The following is a 23,497-nucleotide window of genomic DNA, read 5'->3' as shown; positions in this document are numbered from 1 at the left end:
CGACGACGGACGGGAGCTTCTCTTTAATTCATTAAAACTTTACGCATGACGTTTTAGATATTTATCTCGGCAACCCCTTTTATCCGCCATAACTCCGCGTTCTTTGAGTCTGCCTCAGAGGCTCGTCTACTTTTATTCCTGCACCCGCGGTTTCGCTCTCTTTTACTCTACCCCTCCTACGAACCCCCTCCCATCCCCCAACTGTTTCTCCTTCTCGGTGTGTTTTACTCTTATTCTTCCCCACTCTCTTTCCTCCTTAGCGTACTATCCCCCGTCCCTGCTACTCGTCCGATCATCTCATTGCTTTCTGTCTCTTAGCCTCCATCTTTGTCCAGCTTGTGCTGCCACCTTGTTGCTCCAGCGCGCGACAGGCTGCATCCACGTTTTACGATTACTGCGTTGTTTCGACGGCATCTCCGACATATAATGTAATAATACGATCATCGATTCGTTCTTCAGGTTCGAAAACATGTTAAGAGAAAGCAGAGACAACAATTCTCAACACGGATCGACTAAGTTGTAAAGGTATATAACGAAATAATCGCTCTTTCGATCGAACTTGAAAAATGTTCGCGTAGAGGTTAAGAACGCGTTCCTAACGATATGTTCCCACATATAGGCAGCAGATGCAGCGCCCGATCGTTTCTCGATTCGTGTAGTCGAAAGTTAGAAGGTGAACGTAGAAAATGGAGAAGCTATGGGGCGTTTCAGGGACCTTATCTTTCCGCAAGGGTAAGCGAAGTAAATTTTCAATACTCCGCGCTGGCAAGCGAGCAGCGTGCCATTCAATCGTCCGATTTAAATTCAAATTTCCAGCTGATATTGTTGCCAAGCGAAAACGAATTTGTCTCGCGAATTTTGTTGTCCCTATACGCGTTGCTAGATTCTTTTGGCCCGTGAACGTCACAAACGGCAAAGCTGTATCGATATTTACAGTATCCTCGCGGAGAAGGCTGAATCCATTTCTCGAGCGTACAGTACGATCGACAATCCGTTTATCGAGATTCCACGGCGATGGCGTATCGCGAGAGAAAGAAAGAGGCTTTTACGCCTCGTGCACGAATAACCGCGACATCTATACGCCTTTTTATACCGCCATTTCTGGCATTTCGACCGACGATTATTTCCAATTTTTTATCGATGTGTTATTCTTTCATTGTCGATGCTAGATCGTTTATTTGCGGAAACGAGTGTTTTTTTCCGTAATAAATTTTACGTAGACTGTTATAGTTAAGCGTAGAATCATTTTTACTTTACGACCTATAATGAAGGAAAACATTACTATCGGAAAATATGTCGAATAGATTGATTTTACGAACAGTATCATGTTTTATTCGGTTTTAGTTAAAATATTGGCAAGTAAAGCACGCGTTATTGATTTCTTTTTTCATAATATAAAGTATCTATTTTTATTAAATTTTGGTTCATATTTGCATCTGTTATCTTGTTGAATGGCAAAGCTATTCTGAACATCAAGTTTCAGCGCACTTACGTTTAAATTTTCTTTACAATATTCAAATATGCATGTTGAGTTATTGTCCCATTTACAATGTGCAAATTACCCACTCTTTTGCTCTCGTACAGCCCCACTCCATAGGCTATCCTCCATCGTGTTTTAACGTGGGTTATAAATTTTCCTTGCATAAAGCAAGTTCTCGGTTTTTTCTATACGCAATGGCGATTCTCTAGACTGGAAATATTATATTAACATTTGTTACTAAATATAATTTGATTTTATTCCTTTGATGGTTAAGTGAAAGTTTTTCTGTAAATTCCCTTATAAATGGGTTTCCTCTTTGCTCTTCGTGCATTTATTTGTAAAAAATGTTTTAAATTATTTCTGCATTTACGTGTAAACGTAAGTTATCGTTATAGTTATTAAGCAGTATAAAGCAGACAATTTATGGGACAAGCCATCTACCATGCTCACCTTGAATACCTTGTAAATTATACGTTGCATTAAGAATTGTTATATGCAAAAGTTATATAGGGTGCTCGGCCATCTCTGGGAAAATTTTGAATGAGAGATTCTTGAGGCCAAAATAACACGAAAATAAAGAATACCAATTTGTTGATTATGGCTTCGTTAAAAAGTTATTAACGCTCAAAGTTCCATACCGATCGGAAAATTTTTTGGCGAAAAAAAAAAATTTCAAACCGTTCTAAAAAAATTATTTTCAGTTGCGGGGGTCAATTACAATCATTTTTGGTCAATACACATATCTTCGAAATCCTACGCACTTTCGAGAAAAAAATTCGTGTAGGTGGATAAATTTTATTAATAATTTTATTAATAACTGTTTAACAAAGCCTCAATCAACAAATTGGTATTCTTGATTTTCGATTTATTTTGGCCTCTAGAATCTCTCATTAATTCACAGAGGTGGCCGAACACCCTGTGTACAATTTTTCTAGAATACAATAATAATACTGCATCTTTATTGTATTAAATTCGTGAACATTATTTATTTATCGAATGGTTTTAACGTGTCTATGCTCGTGTCAAAATAGGCACATTTAGGTGTATTCATTTTTGTCGTGGTTCTGAAAGTGTAACTAACTTTGAAAACAGATGATTGGGATGGATTGGCCTGTTAATATCGAATGTTGCGTTATTTGATTCTGGTGTAGCATCCTCTGCTGCAGTCGTTGATTGATTGGTTGAAGCTTTCGGTTCGTCATGTATCAATTACGCAATTTATCGAAATTAGGTCAATAAGCTGTACCTTTACTTTGCAAGTACGTAACGTATACTTGTGTCTATAATTTCTTTTCTTTTAATTATAATTTCGTATTGTCTATAAATATGGTATAAGAAAGACGTATTATATTTAACAAATAATATTTGGTCAGTAATGTTTCTTGCCGATTTCTCGGTTCAAGTTTTTACAAACATGGCCTGGCAATTATGTCAAATCAGATCATTTCGTTTCCCCTAACTTCTGATTCTTCCATTAAAATAGAGACGCACGACGTTGCCGAACGATGGTCGATTCGCTGAAACCAAGCCTCTAAACGAAGGACGAACGAGTTTCTTAGCCGTAACCTGCTGTTATGCTCCCGCTGAGGGCTTAGCCGGTTTTGCAGGTTGAAATTGGCTAGCCGTCTGTATTATGTCTCATTATGTTGCTCTTTTTGCGGTAATCCGGTTGCCGCGTTGAAATTCGAGCTATGATACAGAACATAGAGCCACGAAAATGGGGCTGATCTGAATAATTATACGTTTGCACCTTTGTAACGTTTCATCTCGCACCGTTGGACCTATTATTCGAAAAAAATTTAAGGATCCGTCGTGTCCACCATCCTTAAATATCCCCGATCGTTGTTTCGGCACTGCGTCGAATTCAATTTCGACTGTCGGTACCGTAAGGGGTGTTTCATTAGTTGGCTTAATGATCGTGCCAGAATTAAACGCTCTATCATTAGGCCAATCTTCATTTGCATACGCGCCCAATTTCTGTTTCAAAAACGTTCGACATTTCGCGTACCTCTGAACGATTAAACTGCAAACATTGTATCGGGTATCAGACAAACGATACGCGAGCGAGAGCCAGCTTAATAATCACACGCGTTCGATGCGTACGTTCAGCGTTAATGTCTGGCCTTTGATTGGAATTATGACGCGAAATCAGTTGTAATTGATTAACGAAACACATCGAGGGAACGAATGATATATTTGCTCTCAGTTGCGTAAATCATGCGCGTATTCGCTGCGACGTATCATCGACCGAGGGAAACCTTCAAAAATATTATCCGGAGAGAAGAGAAATTCACGTACGAAACAGATTATTGTTAAGATGCCATTAAACGTTGAAATATTATAACATAATCGAGTATAAAGAGCATTATTCAGAGTATCGTAGAATATGCATCGTTATGATATCTCGTCTCTGGATTATAATGTTGAGTAAACGGAAGAAAAACGCGCTCGCTGAACCTAGATTGCATACGTTGGCTAATCTGAGGGATCGTCTCAGATATCTCTATGAATATTCTGTGGGTTTTAATTCATTTCAAGCCTCGACAAAGTTAAATTTCCAGCTGTTTTATTAATGGAAAACGAAAGATAAATAATACGGAGATAATAGAAACTGTACTCGCTCATACTTGAATGCCCTTTCTTCGAGGAAAGAGGAACGAAGCGGGCAAGTAGACTTATGTCAGCTACTAATTGGATCCCGAGTTCGCTTGTGGTTAAAGAATTGGATTATGAAAGGTTAATGTCTCGACATTCTGTCTACCGGGTTCGAATTTGATTTCGTATTCGGCTTTCAAAGGATACCACTCCAATTTTTTAGTCGTTGCTGTTTGTAGGGGAACTTTTTCTGAACTGAATTATGTAACATCCATTACGAGTTTCTCGGTTCTTTCTTTTTCACATCACGCGTAAACGTGGCACTTTGACATTTTTGCTTTAGTTGTACGTTGTTTCATTTTTTGTTTCGAAATGTTTTATGTGTTTTTTCGAGGGGTGGATGTTTAAAGACCGTAGAGGGTGGCAAGAACCGTTGGTACGGCATTGCGTGCAACGCGTTCCACGCATAGACGGTTACCAAGCATTCAGAGTCGCATCGCGGTTTTCTCGTCTGCCATGAAACAGCACGTATTCAGACTAATCGGCCTAAAAGCATTTCAAGAGTGACTCATCGTCATTGCGACTTTCGTGAGCGTTCACGAAAGAAGGGGAGAAACTGAAGGAAAATAAACACGAGTCGCACAGAGTCCGAACTCGCGAGCTTTTCCGCACGAAGAAAGCGGGGAAACGTCGAGAGATCTGCCCCTCGCGACGTAATATAAAAATCAGCCTTCATTCATTGATTCGCTCAGCTGCCTTCGCCATTCACTCAATCAGCTGTTTTTTGCTCCGCGTTTACGGTGCATCGTGGAATTCCTTTCGCGACGCGTCGTCAAAGCGGCACTTTTGTCGTCTCGAAAATAGAATCATTTTTCTTTTCGGTGCGTTCGATGCTCGAATCGACGACTTTGATTGCGCGTACGGTTAGAAAGCGGCGTAACGTAAATTTTCTGAAGTACGTATACAAAAAAAAAGAAAAGAAAATTTCTGAGACACGCGTGACGTTTTATTTTACGCCTTGTCTCGATGAGCTTCGTTATTTGAAGAACCTTCTCGAGCATCGCTACTTCAATTTAGCACGATTCATAAGTCTAAAGATCCGTGTGAGCGGCAAACGAACCAGTCGCGTGCAAATGCATACTCGGTGCCGTGTACTTTTTAGTTTCCTTCAGAAATATTTAACGACGTTTCGTTGAAAATGAAGAGATCTCTACGAGAACGCTTGGACAAGTTCGCGCAGACTTGTAATTTTCCTCGAACGACTCGCTTCCTTGGAAATAATTAGGGTAACGTGTTCTTTTCAACAAATGAACTCGTCGACCACGCCCGGGCTAAATTTAATACGATTAACCATTACAAAATGTAGACTGCGATTGCAATATGCATTTGACTACGCGAAGAGTTAGAAATGGAACTGATTAATGTACGACTTTGCATGCGACTCGGAGCTTTCCTCTCTGGAAAGGCGAGTGGGATCGATCGCGGATTGGGACATCGCCGGTAATGGAAGGTTTGCCACTTTCTTTTAATCTTGTCATCTGGCTAGCGAGATCGAGCGATGCCTTGGGAAGATATCCGTATTCCCCGATAGTCACCGTGCTGGGAAAGGTAACTTCTCGTCCACGACGTCTCGCATACCGAATCGCACCACGCTCCGGTTTTCTGTGAACGTAACGGCTATACTGGAGCGATCCGCATGTACAGTTATATGAGTTCGCATTGGCTCACGCCAGAACAGGCACCGTTACGCCTTGGAAATGGACTTTTCCTATTTCCTTAAACGGAACGATCTGGATACTCGCGGTCCCTTTCCCTTTGCCGGTCATCCATTAATGTTTAACTGAATCAAAGTTGGTTCAGCAGTCGCGAAGTTTCCGTGTTTTGGCAGAGGAATATAGTACATCTTACATCTATCGACGTTATTAAGATCATATTTTCGAAAGGTTTTGAGATAAAGTAAGAACGATCGTTTTGATTCACGAAATCAAAATACTTTGGTAACGGTGGAATATTTTGAGAAACGGAGGAAGAATAATAGTTAGAAATGCATGGGTCGGGTTAGACGTGGAATCGTGAGAGAAAAGAGCGGGTATCGGGTCGAGGAAGGGCGGAAGGAAGGGCGTTCTATACGAGAGAAATTATGGTGCGCTAAAATATTTAACCGGAGGGGGAGGGGGCTGTATTTGCAATGAAACAGAAAGAACAGAGCGAAGAACAAGTCCATTTCTTTGCCTAGGGGCTGAAAATAATGAATATTCTGTTCTATAATAAAGCTACCCGTCTCACCGAGCGTAGAAACTACTAATCGCCCCGTCACATTCATCCCCGGCGTTCAACCGCGTTTTAACTGTTCCACGACATAATATCGGTGCCGCCCGGAAATTCGTAGAAATTCTGGATCCGCGACGGGCGAATTGCAACGCAAAATTTCTCGTTCGCTGATACGTGGATTGCTTTCGTAACTACAGTAAATTCGTAGGAAAATTTGCATTAAGATTTACATAATCAGCGTACGTACATTTACCCAGATTCAATTCGAGCTAGACAATTTCGGCGATATTCCACGTAGTCCGGGGACCGCGAATCAGCGAAAGAGTGAGAGTGAGAGAGGACGTGGGTGTATATAGGGCATGGGTAGAAGTGGAAGGAAGCGGAATTAATTCTTTGTGGCTGGCACATTTGCTGCGCGGAATTCGCACGGATTACCAAGACTCCTGTCGCTGGTAAACGAACCCGCAGAGTGGACTGATCTGCCGGAGATCCGTATGCACGTGGCGTTGCATTTCATTAGAGCGAAGGTACCCGCGAATGAACTCCGGAAAAAGAAAGTCGAGGGGGCGGCACGGAGGGCGAAGGGTTGGCGCGGAAGGAACGTGTCCACGCTGGTCCAATTACCTCGCCCTCATGAAATTCACCGGCCATCCTCGTTAACAAAGCTCCGCGACCGCGCGCGCGCGTGCATCTCTCCGCCGAGCATAATAAATTTCAATGTTTTTCCCCACATAATTATAATTTGAAAACTTTTTCTATTTCGTTAGGGGCTGTAAATTAATATCAAGCTTTCCGGTCTTGGCTGCCACGCTGTTCGCCTTTCTTCTTCTACCCCGGTGTTCTTCTACGAGTCTAACGTGAGTACTTGATAATTTCATACCGAATGGCGACGGGGTACCGAGGTACACCGTAGCCAATTTTTGCCTAAAGTGTTCGTTGAAATTTGTTACCGATGTTTACCGAATTGGAGTTCTAAGCTTAAGAGTTTGATATTTTTAATATATTAAGTAAGAATTAGTTGGGATTTAGAAACTCCTGACTGAGAATCGAGCAATAGGTGCCTACTGCGAAACACTGTGCGTTGCATTTCGAAGAAAGGAAAGAGAACGAGTTTTATTTAGATCGCGACGTAGTGATATTGCCGTAATTATCGCTCACGGTCTTGCTTATTGCATAACTGGTTTTGTGTACCCGGAAAATATAAAGTACCGTTCAATATTTATGAAGAAAACTAATTTACTTAAGTACAATCAAAACCAATAATTAAACTCTGCTTTGACCCAAGTTCGTTGTTTTCGATTACTATCGAAGTGTTGTTTCGCGAATTTATACGTGAAACTAGGAAAAGACTGTCTAAAATCTGAATAAATTCTTACGAGTTGTTCGGTGTCAACATAACGCGAAACAGTGGAAACCATCGATGCTTCCATGCACACGGTCGGCGTTCCTCCGCAATGGCGAGAGGGATGATATCGCTCTCGCGGAAGAACGTACTTAGAGTTTGTTCGTGCATCGCGAAAACTAGATTTCGTTCGCTCGCCTCGACCCACCATTTATACCGGTCGCTTGTTGCGACTGTATTTATACAAGAACTTAATTATTCTCGTAGTTACTTAGGAAATTCCACGCACAGAGTGCCCTCCGGCTTCGCGTAAATTTACATTGCGAGGCTGTTTCGAAAGTTCGTTTGGTCGGCCGAAGATGACGCCAACTTCGTCGTCCCGACGACGAGCGTCAAACGGAAAATTATTGTCGAAGTTCACGGCGCGTCGACCTGTACACTTCTTTATTCTACGCTTTTCCGTAAGTCGCATCGATCTTGGGTCGCGTTTCAAATCTCGAATGATTCATGTCTCGAGAACGAAACGTTTCGGGGGGTTGAAATTTTCCACACGGCATTCAAGCGGCGGATACGTTTTTTAAAATTATGTTCGAAATTTAGATTCGATGCAAACAAGGACCGTCCACTTTTATATAGTCTTTACACATACGATAATCGATGGAAAGTTTCGAGAAATTTATTCTCTTGTTTTGCTGCGTACACGCGACTCCGGTTCCCGCCACCGCCGCGACCAGAAGTTATCGCGCCGCGACCGGAAAGGCACGGGGTTATAGGTTTGAATATTCATGAGCCGCGAGAACGGGCCAGAGAAATGTTTAGCACAATTATACCATCCGCTTGGGTCTCGCGACTGTTGTTTCTCCGATATTCTTTATCCCGGTCGGGGAAGTTCGTACCCCGGGTATCGGTATTCTTCTTTTATTGACGAGAAAGAAGTCGAGGGAAGTTTCGAGTCGAAGGAGAGCCAGATATCGATCCTTCTGTTCGTATCCTCGGTACGTACACGCGATTCCACTTGGCCGCCGGAAGATATCGTGCTGCCGCCAGAAATGCACTCGAGATACAGATTTAAATATTCATATACCGTGAAAAATGGCGGAATACTATTTATTACGGTTCATATTTACCGTGTACCCCTTGCTGACTGTATGCATGTTTTACACTGGCTTTCTTCGTATTAACCAACGTCTGAAACCCCCCTTGCTACTAGCCGTTTCTGTTACGGTGAAAACCTCGTTGCCGGAGGACGAAACTATTTCCCTTCTGTCGTCTTCCTGTCCGCGTATACGTCCGGGCCACGCGAAACAACCGGATGTGCCACGACGGCCGCTCGGTTACCTATAATCCTTCCAAATTCCGAGTGATCGAGCAATACGTTAACGCGGTGGTTCGATTTTCGCGCAGGAACGAGGTACTTTTACGTGAAATAATTAGTCAAAAGTGTAGAATAAAACTTCGGTGTTATTAAATACGAACTGCTTGGCGCGTCTGTTCATTACTCGCTGGTTCTACTTGCGTCAACGTCCAAGTTGCATTCCATCGCAGATAGGTTCTATGTGTAATAATAATAGGTTCTTTCTCTTATTCGAAAATTCTCGAAGTAAAGTTACGTAAAAAATCGATCTGAGAAACTAGCGGAGATCCTATTAAAATAAAAAGTACCATGGCCGCACGAACGGCAATGTCGGGGGACAGCGAGAGAAAAATGTTAACATCTTGTTTTCGAGGAGTCGTTTGGGTTGTATGGCGAGATCTATGGTTACAGTTACGCAGCAGCGAGCGGTCCGTTACACGGGAAGTCGCGTCGAAGTTTCCAGACTCTTCGGAGTTTGAAATTCGAGCCGCGAAGAGAAACTCCGCTGCAACGACGACTTCGAGCAAGTTTTAACGGGCCTTTGTGTTCTTGAAAAACATTCGAAGAATTCGTTAGCTCGGCACCCGCTTCCTCTGCTACGCGAATGATCCTGCGCGCCAAGTTTCCCCTTGCTCGTCTACAAAGGAATGCTCCTGGAGCGCGAAATAAAATTACGTAATCGCGGCGAGATCGGCTCGCCGCGCGGCGAAATCGTTACAGAAGGGGAAAGAAGTTTTCGGAAGAATGTCGGTTGGGCTCGTTTCCGCCGTCTCCCGATTCCCGATAACGTCCACCGCGGAGCGGAGATTCGTATTCTGGCGACTTAATTGGTCCTGGCGAGGCTCAGACGTTGGTTGGTAATCGCGGGTAACTCGGCGCTCGTACGCGGAATTCGCGAGAGCATCGTCGCGACGCCGTCGTCGGGGAGAATTTCAGTTAGAGAGCTGCGCCGGAAACCGTAGCACCGTTTACAACCGGGCTGGGTAATAAAAGTTTCATGAAATCGAGTCCTTCCTCGAAACGTCCCTTTCTCTTCCACGTCCTTGGCGATATTTCGCATTCTCGTCCTTCGTTTCTGCTTTTTTGCTTTTCAACTTCCACTCCGGAGAGACTGAAAGGGATCGAGGGACGGGGCTCGTCGAGTCCAGCAGGAAGTCTTAAAAAATTCCATCTTTTTCGAGAAATTATTCAGAGAGATATTAATGGTTCTATTCAATTTGTTGCTAAAAGGGATCTCGATTTTCGAGCCAAGATACGAGGAAGCGCGCTTAATCAGCTTACTTTCAATACGAGTAACTGGAAACTTGCACGGTGGGAAGATCCCGCGATAGACTATTCCCCCTCGCGTCTTCGGCTGTCGATCTAGCTTCCACCAACCGCGATCTCGACGTATCACTCCAGGTTTTATTCTCTCTTACTCGGTAGGGCTTTTGTCCCTTCGATGCGACCTTCTCTCGTCAGCTCCGCGACTCACGTTCTTACCTCTCGTCTCCTTTGTCGATACCAGTCGCTTCAGACACTGTCTGCCGGCGCTCGTCACGTCAAACTTTTGACGGATCTGTTTTTATTCCGCTATAGCGTTCCCAGGGGACCTCGTGATAAATCGTTCGTCTCGAGACCATGATGTCGGGTGGGTCTCTGCTTCAAGTCAGTCTATTCGGGCGCTTTTTCTTTCTCTCCTTCGTCATGCGAACGTGTTACCATCTTAGGACGAGCTCTCAATTAAAGGGCGCGACGGTGTGACGGCCTGACAAATAAGGTAGCTTTCGAAAATTTTGTTCTTAGACCATTTAAAAACATCGCGAAAGTGGGTCGAGTTGTAAAATTTTGACCGGCAGTGATATTCCTCGATTGTCGTATTTAATAATAGACACGATAGTAAAATTTGATTTTTTTTCATGCGCGATAAAAAATATATCGAAATGAAAAAAGTATGGCTCATCCAACTATAAACAATGTTATCTGGAATATTCAGGCTAAAATTGAAAGGGCTGGAATAATTATTTACCGAATTACGCTGTCAACGAGTTTGAAAAATCTGCTTTCGAGAAAAACAAGATTAAAATTTCGAATATCGATATATTCGGAAATCCTCGTGATTTATTTACCTCGCTCTTGATCAGTTATTATATTTCCAGCCCATATTCTGAATCGTGCGAAATACCAACAACCGTTCCAACGGCGATAAATCTTTCTTTCGATTGCGTTTCGTGCACTGTGCTCAGGAACGTTTCCTGCCCTTTTGCTTACAACGTTAGTTCGTTTATTCGTTAAATCCATGTGGCAGCTTAACACGTTTTCCGCTGCTTAAACGACCATCGAGTGATTTTATTAACAATTCACGCGATCGTATTTTGAGCAAGAAGCAAAAATAAAACTCGTTCTTGATTTTGTTTAGATTCCTTAGCTTTCTACACCGGTGTAACCGCTTAACCATCGACCGATATATCGCCATGTTACCTTTCGCTGGGACCAAACGTAATTAACGACGGTTTTCTCTGGGTTTCTTCTGTTACGTGACTAGCGATACGTATGAGACGCGTTTAAAATCCGTGTGTCTCTTACTTGTTGCGTCTTCCGCAGGCAACGCGTCGATTCCCAGCCGGGAAATATGGCAGGATTCGAGCGTCGACTTCGTTTTTACGTCCGTACGCTGTTCCTTCCGATAGGACACGCTTTTTCATCGATGCTCGACGCCTTCCTTTTTTACGCCCTTGTTATTCCCGTCGAGAAACTTCGCGTCATTGTTACGCGAGACTCGCCGGCAAGCTTGTCTGCAACACGAGGAGAAATTCTTCTACCGTGAAAGTTTCGCTCGCTCGTGGCAACTTATCGTATTTTTCCGAAGGGCACGAAGTTTCCCTCCAACTCGCATCCTGGAGGACCTTCGTCGGTTGCGTAATTTACAGGCAACGTCGACTCTGAAATCTTCCGGGCAACGATCGCTTTTCCACTTTGGAAATTTGTTTAAAAAATGCAGACCCTCGAAGTTGGCAATTCTCGACGACTTAAACGTTCCGCCATGAAATTCTTGACGTCGAGTGCAGACGGTAATTCGATTCGACGCTGGTGGACCCGTAAAACGATAGAGTTCTAACGGAGTAACGAGCATTCTCGTCCGCTCGTCACGGCGTCCTCGCCTCGATGGAAAACAGGAATTGCGTCGACCTCTTGTTCTCGATTTAGTTCGGATGTTCGCGTCGTTAATTATAACGATCGTTCGAATTACACGGAACGGCGACGAAACACTCGCCGTCGCGCGAAGTAGACGACGATCGTTCAATGTTCGCGAGAATATCCTTCGAGCGATCGAGCTTGCGAACCTCTCCGCCCCGAATTCTCGTTTCACGATCTTATTCCACGTTTACGACGGGACTCTAAATATTTTTAACAGCTTCTCGAACACTCCCGGAAATTCACTTGAGTTCCCTGCTTACCGTGGAATAAAATCGTTCGGGGAAAATCGATAGCGCGTCTCTGCTCTATAGAACTTGAATTTTATTCTGCTCGTTCGAGCCACAGGGGCCGTTAAGCTGCGTTCCTCTGCCTTAGAACAGCCAACGAAGCTACGCGAGTCTCGTTTTGTATTTATTTATTTGCGGGAATCAGACCTCCTTTGTACAGAGAGGAGGAAAGAGGAAAATTTCATAATATATTGGTTCTGTTAATCTTATTTTCATTGTTTTTGCACCTGTTATCGGAGCTACTTTTGTTTTATCTCGTTGTTCATTAAAACTCCCGGTATCCTGATTATAATTTGAAGTTTCCCTGGTAATAAATCAGCAAATTGTAAACGTCAAAGTAAATTATGCCGTGTCGTCGCTATGAATCCAATTCGAGTCGCTTTCCTCATCAAAGGCGTGTCTCGCACGTGGGGAACGATTCTTTCGCGGACAGTAATGATTTCAGTAAAATTACGCGCGTTAGTCTGATTACTATCGACGTATCCGCTTCTGGTATAAATCATCTCTGCTTTGTCCGTAGTACGTTATCCATGGGGTCGATTAACACGGTCATTAATGCGGCAATTAGAATACGATAGCTGTTATCCAGTCGCGTTGGGGGTTGACGCGTCAAAGTTGTCCACTGGACTGATGACCTTTTTCTCTTGCACGTTCTCGCAATCGCGTTCTTCTAAACTTCTACACTGGGTGTCCTGCAAATCGTTGATCAATAGAAATGCCTATTCCTTGTGCTAAAGTTAGGAAAAAATAGTCAGTAAAATTTCATCGAGACTCCGAGAAAAGAATCTGTTTTAAAGATTCAAAAGGTTAAAGAGGTTTTTCCGCTTTTCGAGGGAGAAAAAATCGATCCTTTTTACGGGTCTGAAAGTTTGGAGATTCAAGAATATCTGAATGAAATATAAAGACGAAAGTCGAGTTGCTCGAGTTATACAGGTTCGAAGGACGCAGCGTCCCGATGGTCGCTGACTCCATGCAAAACTTTAAACCCGTTTTTCTCCAAACTATGTTTCTGAAACTGGCTACACTGATTTCTCATGAACCACTGAACCGATTTACTCGAACTTTTGCTGAAATATCAAGGAAACGTGCTGCTGTCGTCCCTACTAGATTAAAAAAAAGGTCCAGTTGGCAAAGTGTTATTTTATTGAGCACCGTTCGAAGTTTTCAAAATTTGGTAGCCTTTAAATTTGATTTAACAGTTTCAAATGGCCGTAAGTTTTTCAGCGCAGCAAAATTCGACCCTCTGTATTATAAAAGGTTGCTCAAAAGATCAGAGTACCCCTTAAAGAAACATTGTACTTCGAACAGCTGAAGAATCTAGCTGTTCTTGACTGTACCACGAGTTACGGGACACCCTGTACTAACAACACTCTAGCTACTAATGCGAGCCTCGCTGTGTTTCGTTGTTCACGCGATCATTAGAGCTCCGCCACGCTGACGTCTTATTACGCCACGCTCTTTCTACCGTTTCCACTTACGAGTCTCGGTATATTAATGATCTTGGCAGTGTCATTAACGAAAACACAGGTGAAGGGAAAGTTGATGTCTGTTGTGGTTCAACATGCAACCAGTGTCACCCAACTCGGACCACCGTGTAAGTATGATTCACGGATTGTTACGAGTAGAACAAGGACTCCCCTTCGTAGTTCGCGGAACATTTAGAACCGTACGGCGATAATATAGTCGAGTAACGTTCAACGGAAGTATTAAACTTTCGCATTGCAACATTTGTCGTTAAATAGAACTACGACTCGGCGTCGTTCCTACCGAGTTTATTACGGTTCATCCTCTATGGAACGCTCAGCATTTATCGAGGAATTTTCATTAAGGCGATAAGCAATTTCGTCGATCTTCACGCGAAGACGCGTAATTATGCAACGCTATCAGGCGTCTCTAGAATCTACGAGTCTACGATCATTGAGAAACGCTGCGTTGAACGTCGAAGAACACCGTAAATGCAATTTGTACCGCGAATAGCAATATATTCTTGGTGCCACAAGGCGTAAGGGCGCGTCGTTGTTTCTCTTATCTTTTCAACGACGTCGCTCCATTTCCCCTTAATGACTCGCCGGATGGACCATTACTGACGATTATTAATAGCGACCGCATATTCGCTTTTCTTAAACAAATAGCGCCAATAATTCAATAATGCGATCGCGTCGAGGCGCACGGAAAATCGCCTTCGTTGCAGTATTTCTTCATTACGCGTCTTCCGTTAGAACGGACGTATTTGTTTTAACGTTCCATCGTTTGTTTGAGATTTTCCGGAAGGAGGTATTAGTTCATAACGGATGAAAATTCACGTGAAATTGATTTTATCCGAATGTGCTGACAAACGATGAGTCGAAACGTTGTAGAACAGAAATATAACCACGTGTTGATCCGGTAAATAGGTTAGGTAGTCTTGATAAGCTCCACGTATTAATCTTCATTCTACTTAATATAAATCATTAGTCAAGATTACTTAACCTACATGCGGGATCAACACGTGGTTATATTTCTGTTTTACACTTGTTTCATTCATTATTCGGCTGTAAAGGCCCTTGGGGGTCACTTTTAGACCAGGTTTTTCCTTGCATATCCACTTTTATTATTTTCGACAAATATTGATTTAAAATTCGATATTTAAACGTAGCAACAAGTCACATAATAATTCATGAATGATATAAATTCGTATTTCCACGGATAGCTATGACGAATCTGCTAGTTTGCCATCAGTTCATATCTAACGGTATAGAGAAAAGCTCTCAGGTCAATGTCGTTTATACTGATTTCCGTAAAGCGTTTTACTCTGTGAATCATCCCATTCTTTTATCTAAACTTCAAGCTCTTGGGATTCATGGCATCCTCCTCGCGTGGCTATCTACTTTTATAACCGACAGAATTCAAATCGTGAAATATAATCACTGCCATTCTAATGCGACTGTTATATATTCGGGAGTTCAAAAATATCTTTTCTCTGTCATTTCCGCAACATTTCATTTTCATATTCGATCGATTAAAATTCAGCTAAACAAGCACCAACGTTTTCCCAGTAATTAAACACCTGAAATTCACAGGTACGAATGATGGATGCAAGCTATCCCCGTTATCGGATACAGTAGAATCAAACAGGAAGCTTCATAGCAGTTATTTATTTTTACATTGTAATCCTGCTGCACTCCATTTTCCTAATATTAAAAAAAAGAGACAGAGACAGTCGTTCGATTCTTCTTATTTGAACACGTTCGCTTCTAACGCGATGGTGTAACAACCGGTATCGGTATCGTGAAATGAGCGGCCCTCAGAACATTTTTTCGACAATTATGAAATAATTGGACATCCGCTACCCGCAACAGAATAGCAAAATGTAAATTGGTCCTTCGGTAAAAACGAGTTTGACATGCCTGGCGTAGATATTATTCGTACGCTCGCGTTCTACCGATATTTCGAGCCGACATTCGATACAATTGCATTCCATATTCCGAAATTTTGCACGACCGTGTGATATGTACGAGGAACACGATATCTCTGTAATGGTATTTGCTCGAATGAGAATTACCGATGGCAACGGGTGAGACGAACAGTGACAATGAATCACCCTCCGCGTCTACGCTGTTGCGGCGTGTCGAGCTCTTTCGCCTCTAATTTGTCTTTCGGTGCAACAACGTCGCGCGTTCTAAACTGCATTACAGTGATCTTATTAACAATCAGACATTCCGTGCTCGGTGTTGCGGATCGCCTCGCCTTTGGCTCGTCACGGAGAACGGAAACACGGAACGTATCAACGTACGCTTGACAACGTCCACAGTTTTATCAGCGGATCTCTTTTCGTCCACGAAAGTGGACGCGCGAATGGATTATTAATATATAATTCGACAACTAGTTACGCAAGTATAATTTAATTTCGTCAGGAGTTAGCACCTTTGTTTTGGCCTCTAGAATCTCCCATTAAAATTTTTCCCAAGGGTGACCGAACACCCTGTATAATATGTCCCTCGTTTTCTGTGCTTGTTCGTTCTTTCGAATCACGGACTTGTTAATTCGGCGAACGAGAAACGATACATCTCCGCGATGCTCGATCGGTTTGCTTCGCGGTGTGTGGAAACACCGCAACGATGCAATCGGCCGAGGAGTAATTGCGATACGCGCGGTTACCGAACACGTTGTGGAGTACGTAATAATTCCGCCGAATTTGGCGAGGCAGCAAATAAAATCCTTTTTCCCCCCCGTCGGATTACTGCCTTTCTTTGTTCGCCGTTCGAGCAGAAACTAATTCCAAGAGAGCATCATGGCGCGTTGTTTCCGCGCGCGAAATTATATCCCGACGGGACGCGAAGATACGAGATATTACGAAAACAGAACGCAAAATTCGAACGATGCATTTATCAATGCCCCGAACACGAACATAATTGCCGAGAAAAGTAACGCATTGCTCGTGCAAAATTCAGTTACTAATGGTAATTCCTTTAGGGGATGATTCTGCAGACCAAAATAAAAGGACCGATTTTGCTTAAAATCTAATCAGACCTTATTAAATTCCCAATTTAGCGAAGTTTTAGTTTGTACGCTGTATCCGATTCCCAAAATACAAATTTAGTTTTGTCGGAAATTATTCCAAGTCACTGAATTTTAAACGAGTATAAATATGAGCCCCGATATCTAGTTTCGTCATCGTTCGACGGTCATGATTGTATTTATTTTTTAAATTCCTTAGTTATATATTTCGATCACGTTTCGGGAATTTTATTACGCCGCGCGCTGCGAGAATTTCCGCGAACGTCAATCCGTCGTGCGAAATATACCGAAACGTTCATATTTGTTGTCAATCAGTTTGTTTACAGAGAGCTCGTGGAACGATGACGCGACGTTTTATAAACATACTGTCCATCAGAAGATAGCGACTCCGGCTTTTTTTTTTTTTATATATCGACGCAACGGTAGATGAAATTATTAAAAATCTTCCCGCTTCGATCGATCAATTATATAATTCCCGTTCGTTCATGGCACTGTTAGTTTACGCTGTTAACGATTCACAACAAAAAAATCTTACTTACAAGTTTTCAATTTGCTCTGAGTGCACGCGGCAGCGTAACTTTTAGCATTATTTTGATGAAATATCCCATTGTTTTTACCTGATAAGGTTGGACTTTTTAAACGCAGCGCCACGTTTAATTTCTCTAATTGCTGTCAATACTGATCCACTTCAATTTATTTGTGCAAACCTATCAATCCGTAATACTCTATCCACGAGAGCGTTTGTTCAAACATCGGAAAACGATGCTAACTGCATTTACTTGAATTATGACTTCATTCCTGAGACACTTAAGGCATAATATTACGATATAATTTGTCCTTCGTCCCTATATGTTTTTCGGGACAATTCTGATATGACAACGATTCTATAAATTGAATTTCTCCCCTCCAGTCTATACACTATTCAAACTTCTGCGTTTGAAGCCCAAATATTCGAATCTCGTTAAGCTTAAGAGTATCCCTCGGTTGATCGCTTTAACCCTACTGCTATAATACGAAGGGAGTTTCTGTTTCGTGATGCGTCGTTGTAAATCGTTAATTCCGGAAATCTGGAGAGTCGCGTTGCTCCGATGGCATGGCAAGTATAACAGCCTCAAATTGCGCGTATCCGACAGGGATGTCGGCGCGTCGCGGGATCGCGAGACGCGGAGAAAATCGAAAAACGTTAGACAGCAATCGGAAACGTCGATGCGAGACATTGGAATGCAAATTGCGGATAGGTCGAGCGTGTAGATACGCGGAAACGGGGTATACGTATCGAGCCCAGGGAACGATAAACATTGCTGTCTGACGACCCGGGGTGGAGGAGACGCCGCGGCGAGGGAGAAAATTCTTCGGACGAAGTTTTCCTCCGTGCCAGTGATCTTACGCGAAGCATGTTTCGCAAGTATAACGACAGCAAAGAAGAAGACTCGGGGAAACTGTAGGAAGTCGTTCGCCCGCTTATCGACTCCCGTACGTTTTTGAACTGGCACGGGGAACCTAACCGACTGTGATCTCGAAATCATCTTTACATTGACCGTGTCTCTAAAGATTTGTCGTTACAATTTCTGTCCTCAGCTTCGGTTGAGAAATTTCCATTACGTTTTTGTAGTACGGTATTGTTATAAAAGATTGGTGTATGTTCCCTCTGTTTTGTCGCCAACAAGGTGGGCGAAAACTTAACGATGCATGCTACTGGCCTCCGTTTACACGGAAATGAGAGCACGATTCGCTAGCACACATATTTGCGTAGGCGCGTATCTTTTATGGCGGGCGTACACGGAACGAAAAGTTCCTTGTACAACGCGATCTGCCAGTGAAATTGTCTCGACGGTCAATTTTCTTCGTTTGCCTCGTGTACGAGGAAAAGGGTTGCATTAAGTCCACTGTTTAGTAGGGCGAAGCACACGATATTGGCTAGGAACTATCGCTCGAAAGAATTAATTAGTTCTCCTATTATAGAGTATTATACAGGTAACTATTACTCAAGCGGCAGTATGATTATTCTACACGAGAAAATGAATCGAAAATACGATAAAATTGTTTCGTACGAGTCCTATGTTTTCTAGATAATTGACTTTGGACATTCATCAGATGTGCGTACGATTGAGTAATGTCTTTGTCCATTAAGCATTAATATTGACGGTAGAACTCCATTTATCTGAACCCATCAAGGAACAAACAGTTTACAAACTATTTTCCTCATAATATATTGATTTTCCATTCAGATAAGTGTGTTCAATCATAGAAAGGATCTGATAATCGGGCACTCGGTAGAATTTTGCTTCAATAAATGAATAATGATGAATTCTACTCTATTTCTTTTAACTAAGTGATTAGAGGAAAATAGGGTCAACGAAAACGTTCAAGATAACTATTATCAATTTCTAAAAACAAAGCTTCTTCGAATAGAAGTGGATCTGTACATTTTACGCAACCAAATATAAGATTCCAACAAATGGTCTTATTGTTAGCTTAACCTCGTTTTCCAATTACTTTTACTTGCATCATTGCCATTCTTGTCGATCATATCCGCGTTAAAGATAGATTTAACATATTCTGAAACATTACACTGCAAAATTGATGGAAATAGGTGTCACGAAATTCGGCTGACATTTCGTGACATACCGAAAATAAAGTGGACGAAGTACCAAGTAAAGGGTAGATTCGACTAATACAACTCAACGTTTTGAATTACCAATGCGGTTCGTTTCAATCCCAATTTGCTAATTGTGAATCGATAATGAATTCGAAAGTTTGAATAATTGATGCACGAATTTTGCGAAGCTTTATTTTCTGGAAGGATAGCTGCGGGAGGGAATTAAATAGGGATCCGTGATTGATTAATTTCGATTCGTTTGCGGAGTGGTGCCTCGTTTCTTTTTTTTCTTCTTTGTCACTGTGCCAAGGACTACCCGTGATGAAGTTGCACGACTGTAAATTACGCGCCAACGAACAACGCTGCTTTGATTAAGGAATTCGCCCGGGGGATTTGGTAAGCCGTAAGGAAATAGAATAAGGAGAGACGCGAGAGAGTAAACGGAGCGGGAAAATTAATGTAGCCGGCGAAATCACGAAGAAATAAATTAGGATAGCACGAATATTGGACGCGGGCAACAGGGGCTTGTGATTTCAGGAATAATAAATTCCGATATCTTTACGACCGAACGTAAATTTAATAGATAACAGCCCGCGTCGCGCGACCGTACTCTGTTCTCTGCGATCTCTCGATAGATGCGTCTATTGGTCGGTCGCGACATTGCGGCTACTTTAATTTCACGGTTCTCTCATTATCGTAACTTTTCAACCGTCGGGGAAGCGTACGTGTCGACACGATGTTTCTCGATCTCGTATTTGCGCGGTGTACACACGTTAAGGAATCGTTAACGAACACGAATCGATACCTGCTTCACGAATCGCATAGTGCCTTTGATCTTTCTTAATTCGCGAACTTCAAATGGCCAATTAATACGAATCTCGTAGTTACAGTCTCTCACGGTGATTCGATTTAGTTTCCTTCTTTTTGCAACAATTTTTTACCTTCCCGCGACGGTCATTTTTCCGATTTTACGCTTTCGTAGCGCGACCGGCGGGTCCTTTCTGGATTATTAGAAACAGCTATAATGCCCCTCACGGTTTTACGACAATTGTTTTACGAGAACCCGTTGAAAGTTTGCAGAAACTCGATTTCGAAGGTCGTTACGGAATCTTAAAAATGACAGCGACGCGTCTAGACGGATCGTTGGATCGAGAGCTGTGTTTAAAGTTCCTCGGAGGCGTATCCTTGAGAAAGAATGCCGCTTTCGTGATACTGGCAGGCGATTATAAGCACCTATACGATTCACTTAACAAAGTTTTTACTTGGAAAAGTAATCGTCGAAGGAAGAAATAATCGTTTAAAAATATTCTCGTTTAAATTGTAACCTTGATTACACTTTAGTAAGAACACAGCAATATTTAATAGGTTGAAGAGCGTTGGGAGTGAATAAAAGACGATGGATCGAAATAGTTTACGTCCACACGTCAGTTTACTTTCAGCCTCGAAATAAAATTTATTTCTGATTCCTTCACTGTTTAACCTACTCTAGCGAATCTTGGTAGCACTCGGATTGAGTCTCTACGATCTATCTATAGAGTGGTGCATTTTTATTTATAAATGCCATCACGGAAACTATCCAGATTATCTTAATTTATTAAAACGTTTTTATCCGACTAACGTTTGAAGTAATTTTGAACGTTAAGTGGAGGATTCAAAGCACTAATCATACGTCGTTTCGCAACTCTTTTTTGAAGGAGCGCAATATCTCGAAGCTCGCGTTTTATTTTCGTAATACCGGCGATTGTTAGCTTTAAATTTATCCGGTTTAAATTAACCGCGATATCCCGCTATTAAACGGTAATAATTGCAGGACACCTGCGCTACCTCGTAAATCAATTTCGTAGCTATACTCGCGAAGGCGTAATTACACGTACATTAACATTTATATATCTGCATATCCTTGTAATTGGACTACGTGGCGTATAACGCGTAGAAGTTCTTCTAAACATCGCGCGTTTAATAAATCTTGCTGGGTTACGAGCGACCTTAACGCGTATCGGTGGAAAGAAAAACATCGAATCGCATAGCCTGGTCGAGGAAACGCCACGTTTACGCGGCATAATCGCGATAACGTTACCGATGACCCTGCCGCGACGCTTACCACGTGTTCGCGAGCGTTTCGACGGCGGCAGCACGACGCCCGTGCGCATAATAACGCGAGGACGACCGAGCAGAAATTACCTGGCGTGCGAAATTACGAGGAGTCCTAGGGTGTGTATTAAGAAGGCTGGTTATTTTCCCCGTGCACGACCGTAATTTACGCTCTTTTCTATCTTGTTCCGTGCCGGGACCACCGATCTCGATCAGTTGTGCACTGTGTCTGCCAGACAACAGAACCGACGCTGTGAAAAATGGAAACGATCGATATAAATCTTTTTTGGGTCGGTAAAAATATTTCATGCCTTTGTACAAGCAAACAAAAATGCAATCAAATTATGGCGTCCTAAATCTGGTAATAGGATTCACCGGTAACCCAGCGGGTCTTCAGAGTGAAACAAATTTTATTTCAAATCTAGTTTCACTCGTCTATGAATCGATTAAATCGGTTCGCGGTTTCGTTTTTATTTTATATTCGTAATTCGTACATACTAAAACAAGTGAAAAATGTCGCACGTGCGTGTGCCCTGAATAGACTTCCCCGAAGCCGCGTATGAATGGAAGAAAACATTTTACGACCCGGAATTCTACGTTGCGGGAAGTGTTCTTGGTACAATCGACTTGCTCATTTCCGTTGGCATGGCTATACGTGAAATGCATGTCGGTCATTTCAGAAGTGTATATAACAATTTAGCTGTTTCCAGAACAGTACTAACCAGAATAAGATATCGAGCATCTAAAGTTCTTTCCAATTCCAACGAAAACTATTTTGCTGTGTAGATTATAAAGGCAATCCTTATTTCTTTCGTACAAATGTTCGACTTTTAATTTTGTTCGTAAGTCAAACTTGGTGAAAGTGCCAGCTGGGTCGAACTTTCTTTTCCGACGAAAGTATCGGCGACCAATACCGGCACATTTACCAGTAGGAAATTATCGAGCTATCGCTACTTTGCATCTAATTTTATCGCGAAATGCTTTCAGGGTGATGCTATTTACGTTAACTTCCGCAAAGCTTTCGATCCTGTCACTCTACTCTATCAGCTAAATTAAATGTCTTTGGTATTCACGGGTGTATTTTGTCATGGGTTTCCAGTTTCATTTCTAACAGAAGCCAAATTGTCAAGTTTGAAAACTGCTACTCCACTAGTTTCCCAGTTCGGTCTGGTGCACTTCAGGAATCTGGCTTTGGACCTCGACTGTTTAACTTGTTCATCAATGATATTGCGCATTCCCCCAAAATAGATTTCTTCTTTGTACAAACAATCTGAAATTCTTTCGTAATATTGGAAATGTATCGCAAACAATTCTCAATTTTTCTCAAGCAAAAAAAAGATATTCACAAAATTTTTTAACCGGAAAAAGTTTGGAAGTCTACTTTAGAAAATGATAAAAGATAATACGAGATTTTTCTTGTATAGTATACGGAGTTGTATTTACGTTGCCTAGGAAAACAGCCAAAAAATGTCAAAAACATTCGTACACGTTCACCTTCGTCGAAATTTGAGCAGTTACTAGCCGAAACGGTAGACCATGGAAAATAAATAGTCTTGGAAAGATGGTAGGATAGTATAGGTAAAATTCAGACCGGTTATTTATCTGTCTACGTGCCGTCTTGCGTAAACACGAGCGGAGAACCGAACGGGTAACGGTGGAGCTCTACGCAGAGATCGGGAAAGATGGGGAGAAAGAGAGCCCCGGTAGAGGAGAGGAGAAGCCAGAGAGAGAACAGTAGTTCGGAGAACGGAGGTCCAGTGGAGGCGATAGGATGTTGTGCACCTGCTTACCTCGAGGCGGCGCG

General features: G+C 42.4%; 1 protein-coding gene across 1 annotated transcript in view; it reads left to right on the top strand.

Moving 5' to 3' along the window:
* Nucleotides 1-397: 397 nt before the first annotated feature.
* Nucleotides 398-23,497, top strand: part of LOC143341396 (uncharacterized) — a 179,700-nt gene continuing 156,600 nt past the window's right edge. The window contains exons 1-3 of the mRNA XM_076764297.1: nucleotides 398-525; nucleotides 620-732; nucleotides 7,114-7,203. Coding sequence (XP_076620412.1) covers nucleotides 698-732; nucleotides 7,114-7,203 — 125 coding nt within the window. The 5' untranslated portion in view covers nucleotides 398-525; nucleotides 620-697. The remainder of the gene's footprint in view (nucleotides 526-619; nucleotides 733-7,113; nucleotides 7,204-23,497) is intronic.

The sequence above is a fragment of the Colletes latitarsis genome, chromosome 4, assembly GCF_051014445.1.
Source record: "Colletes latitarsis isolate SP2378_abdomen chromosome 4, iyColLati1, whole genome shotgun sequence".
Taxonomy (NCBI): domain Eukaryota; kingdom Metazoa; phylum Arthropoda; class Insecta; order Hymenoptera; family Colletidae; genus Colletes; species Colletes latitarsis.
Note: the sequence above shows the minus strand (reverse complement) of the source record. Positions and strands in the feature narration are given on the sequence as shown.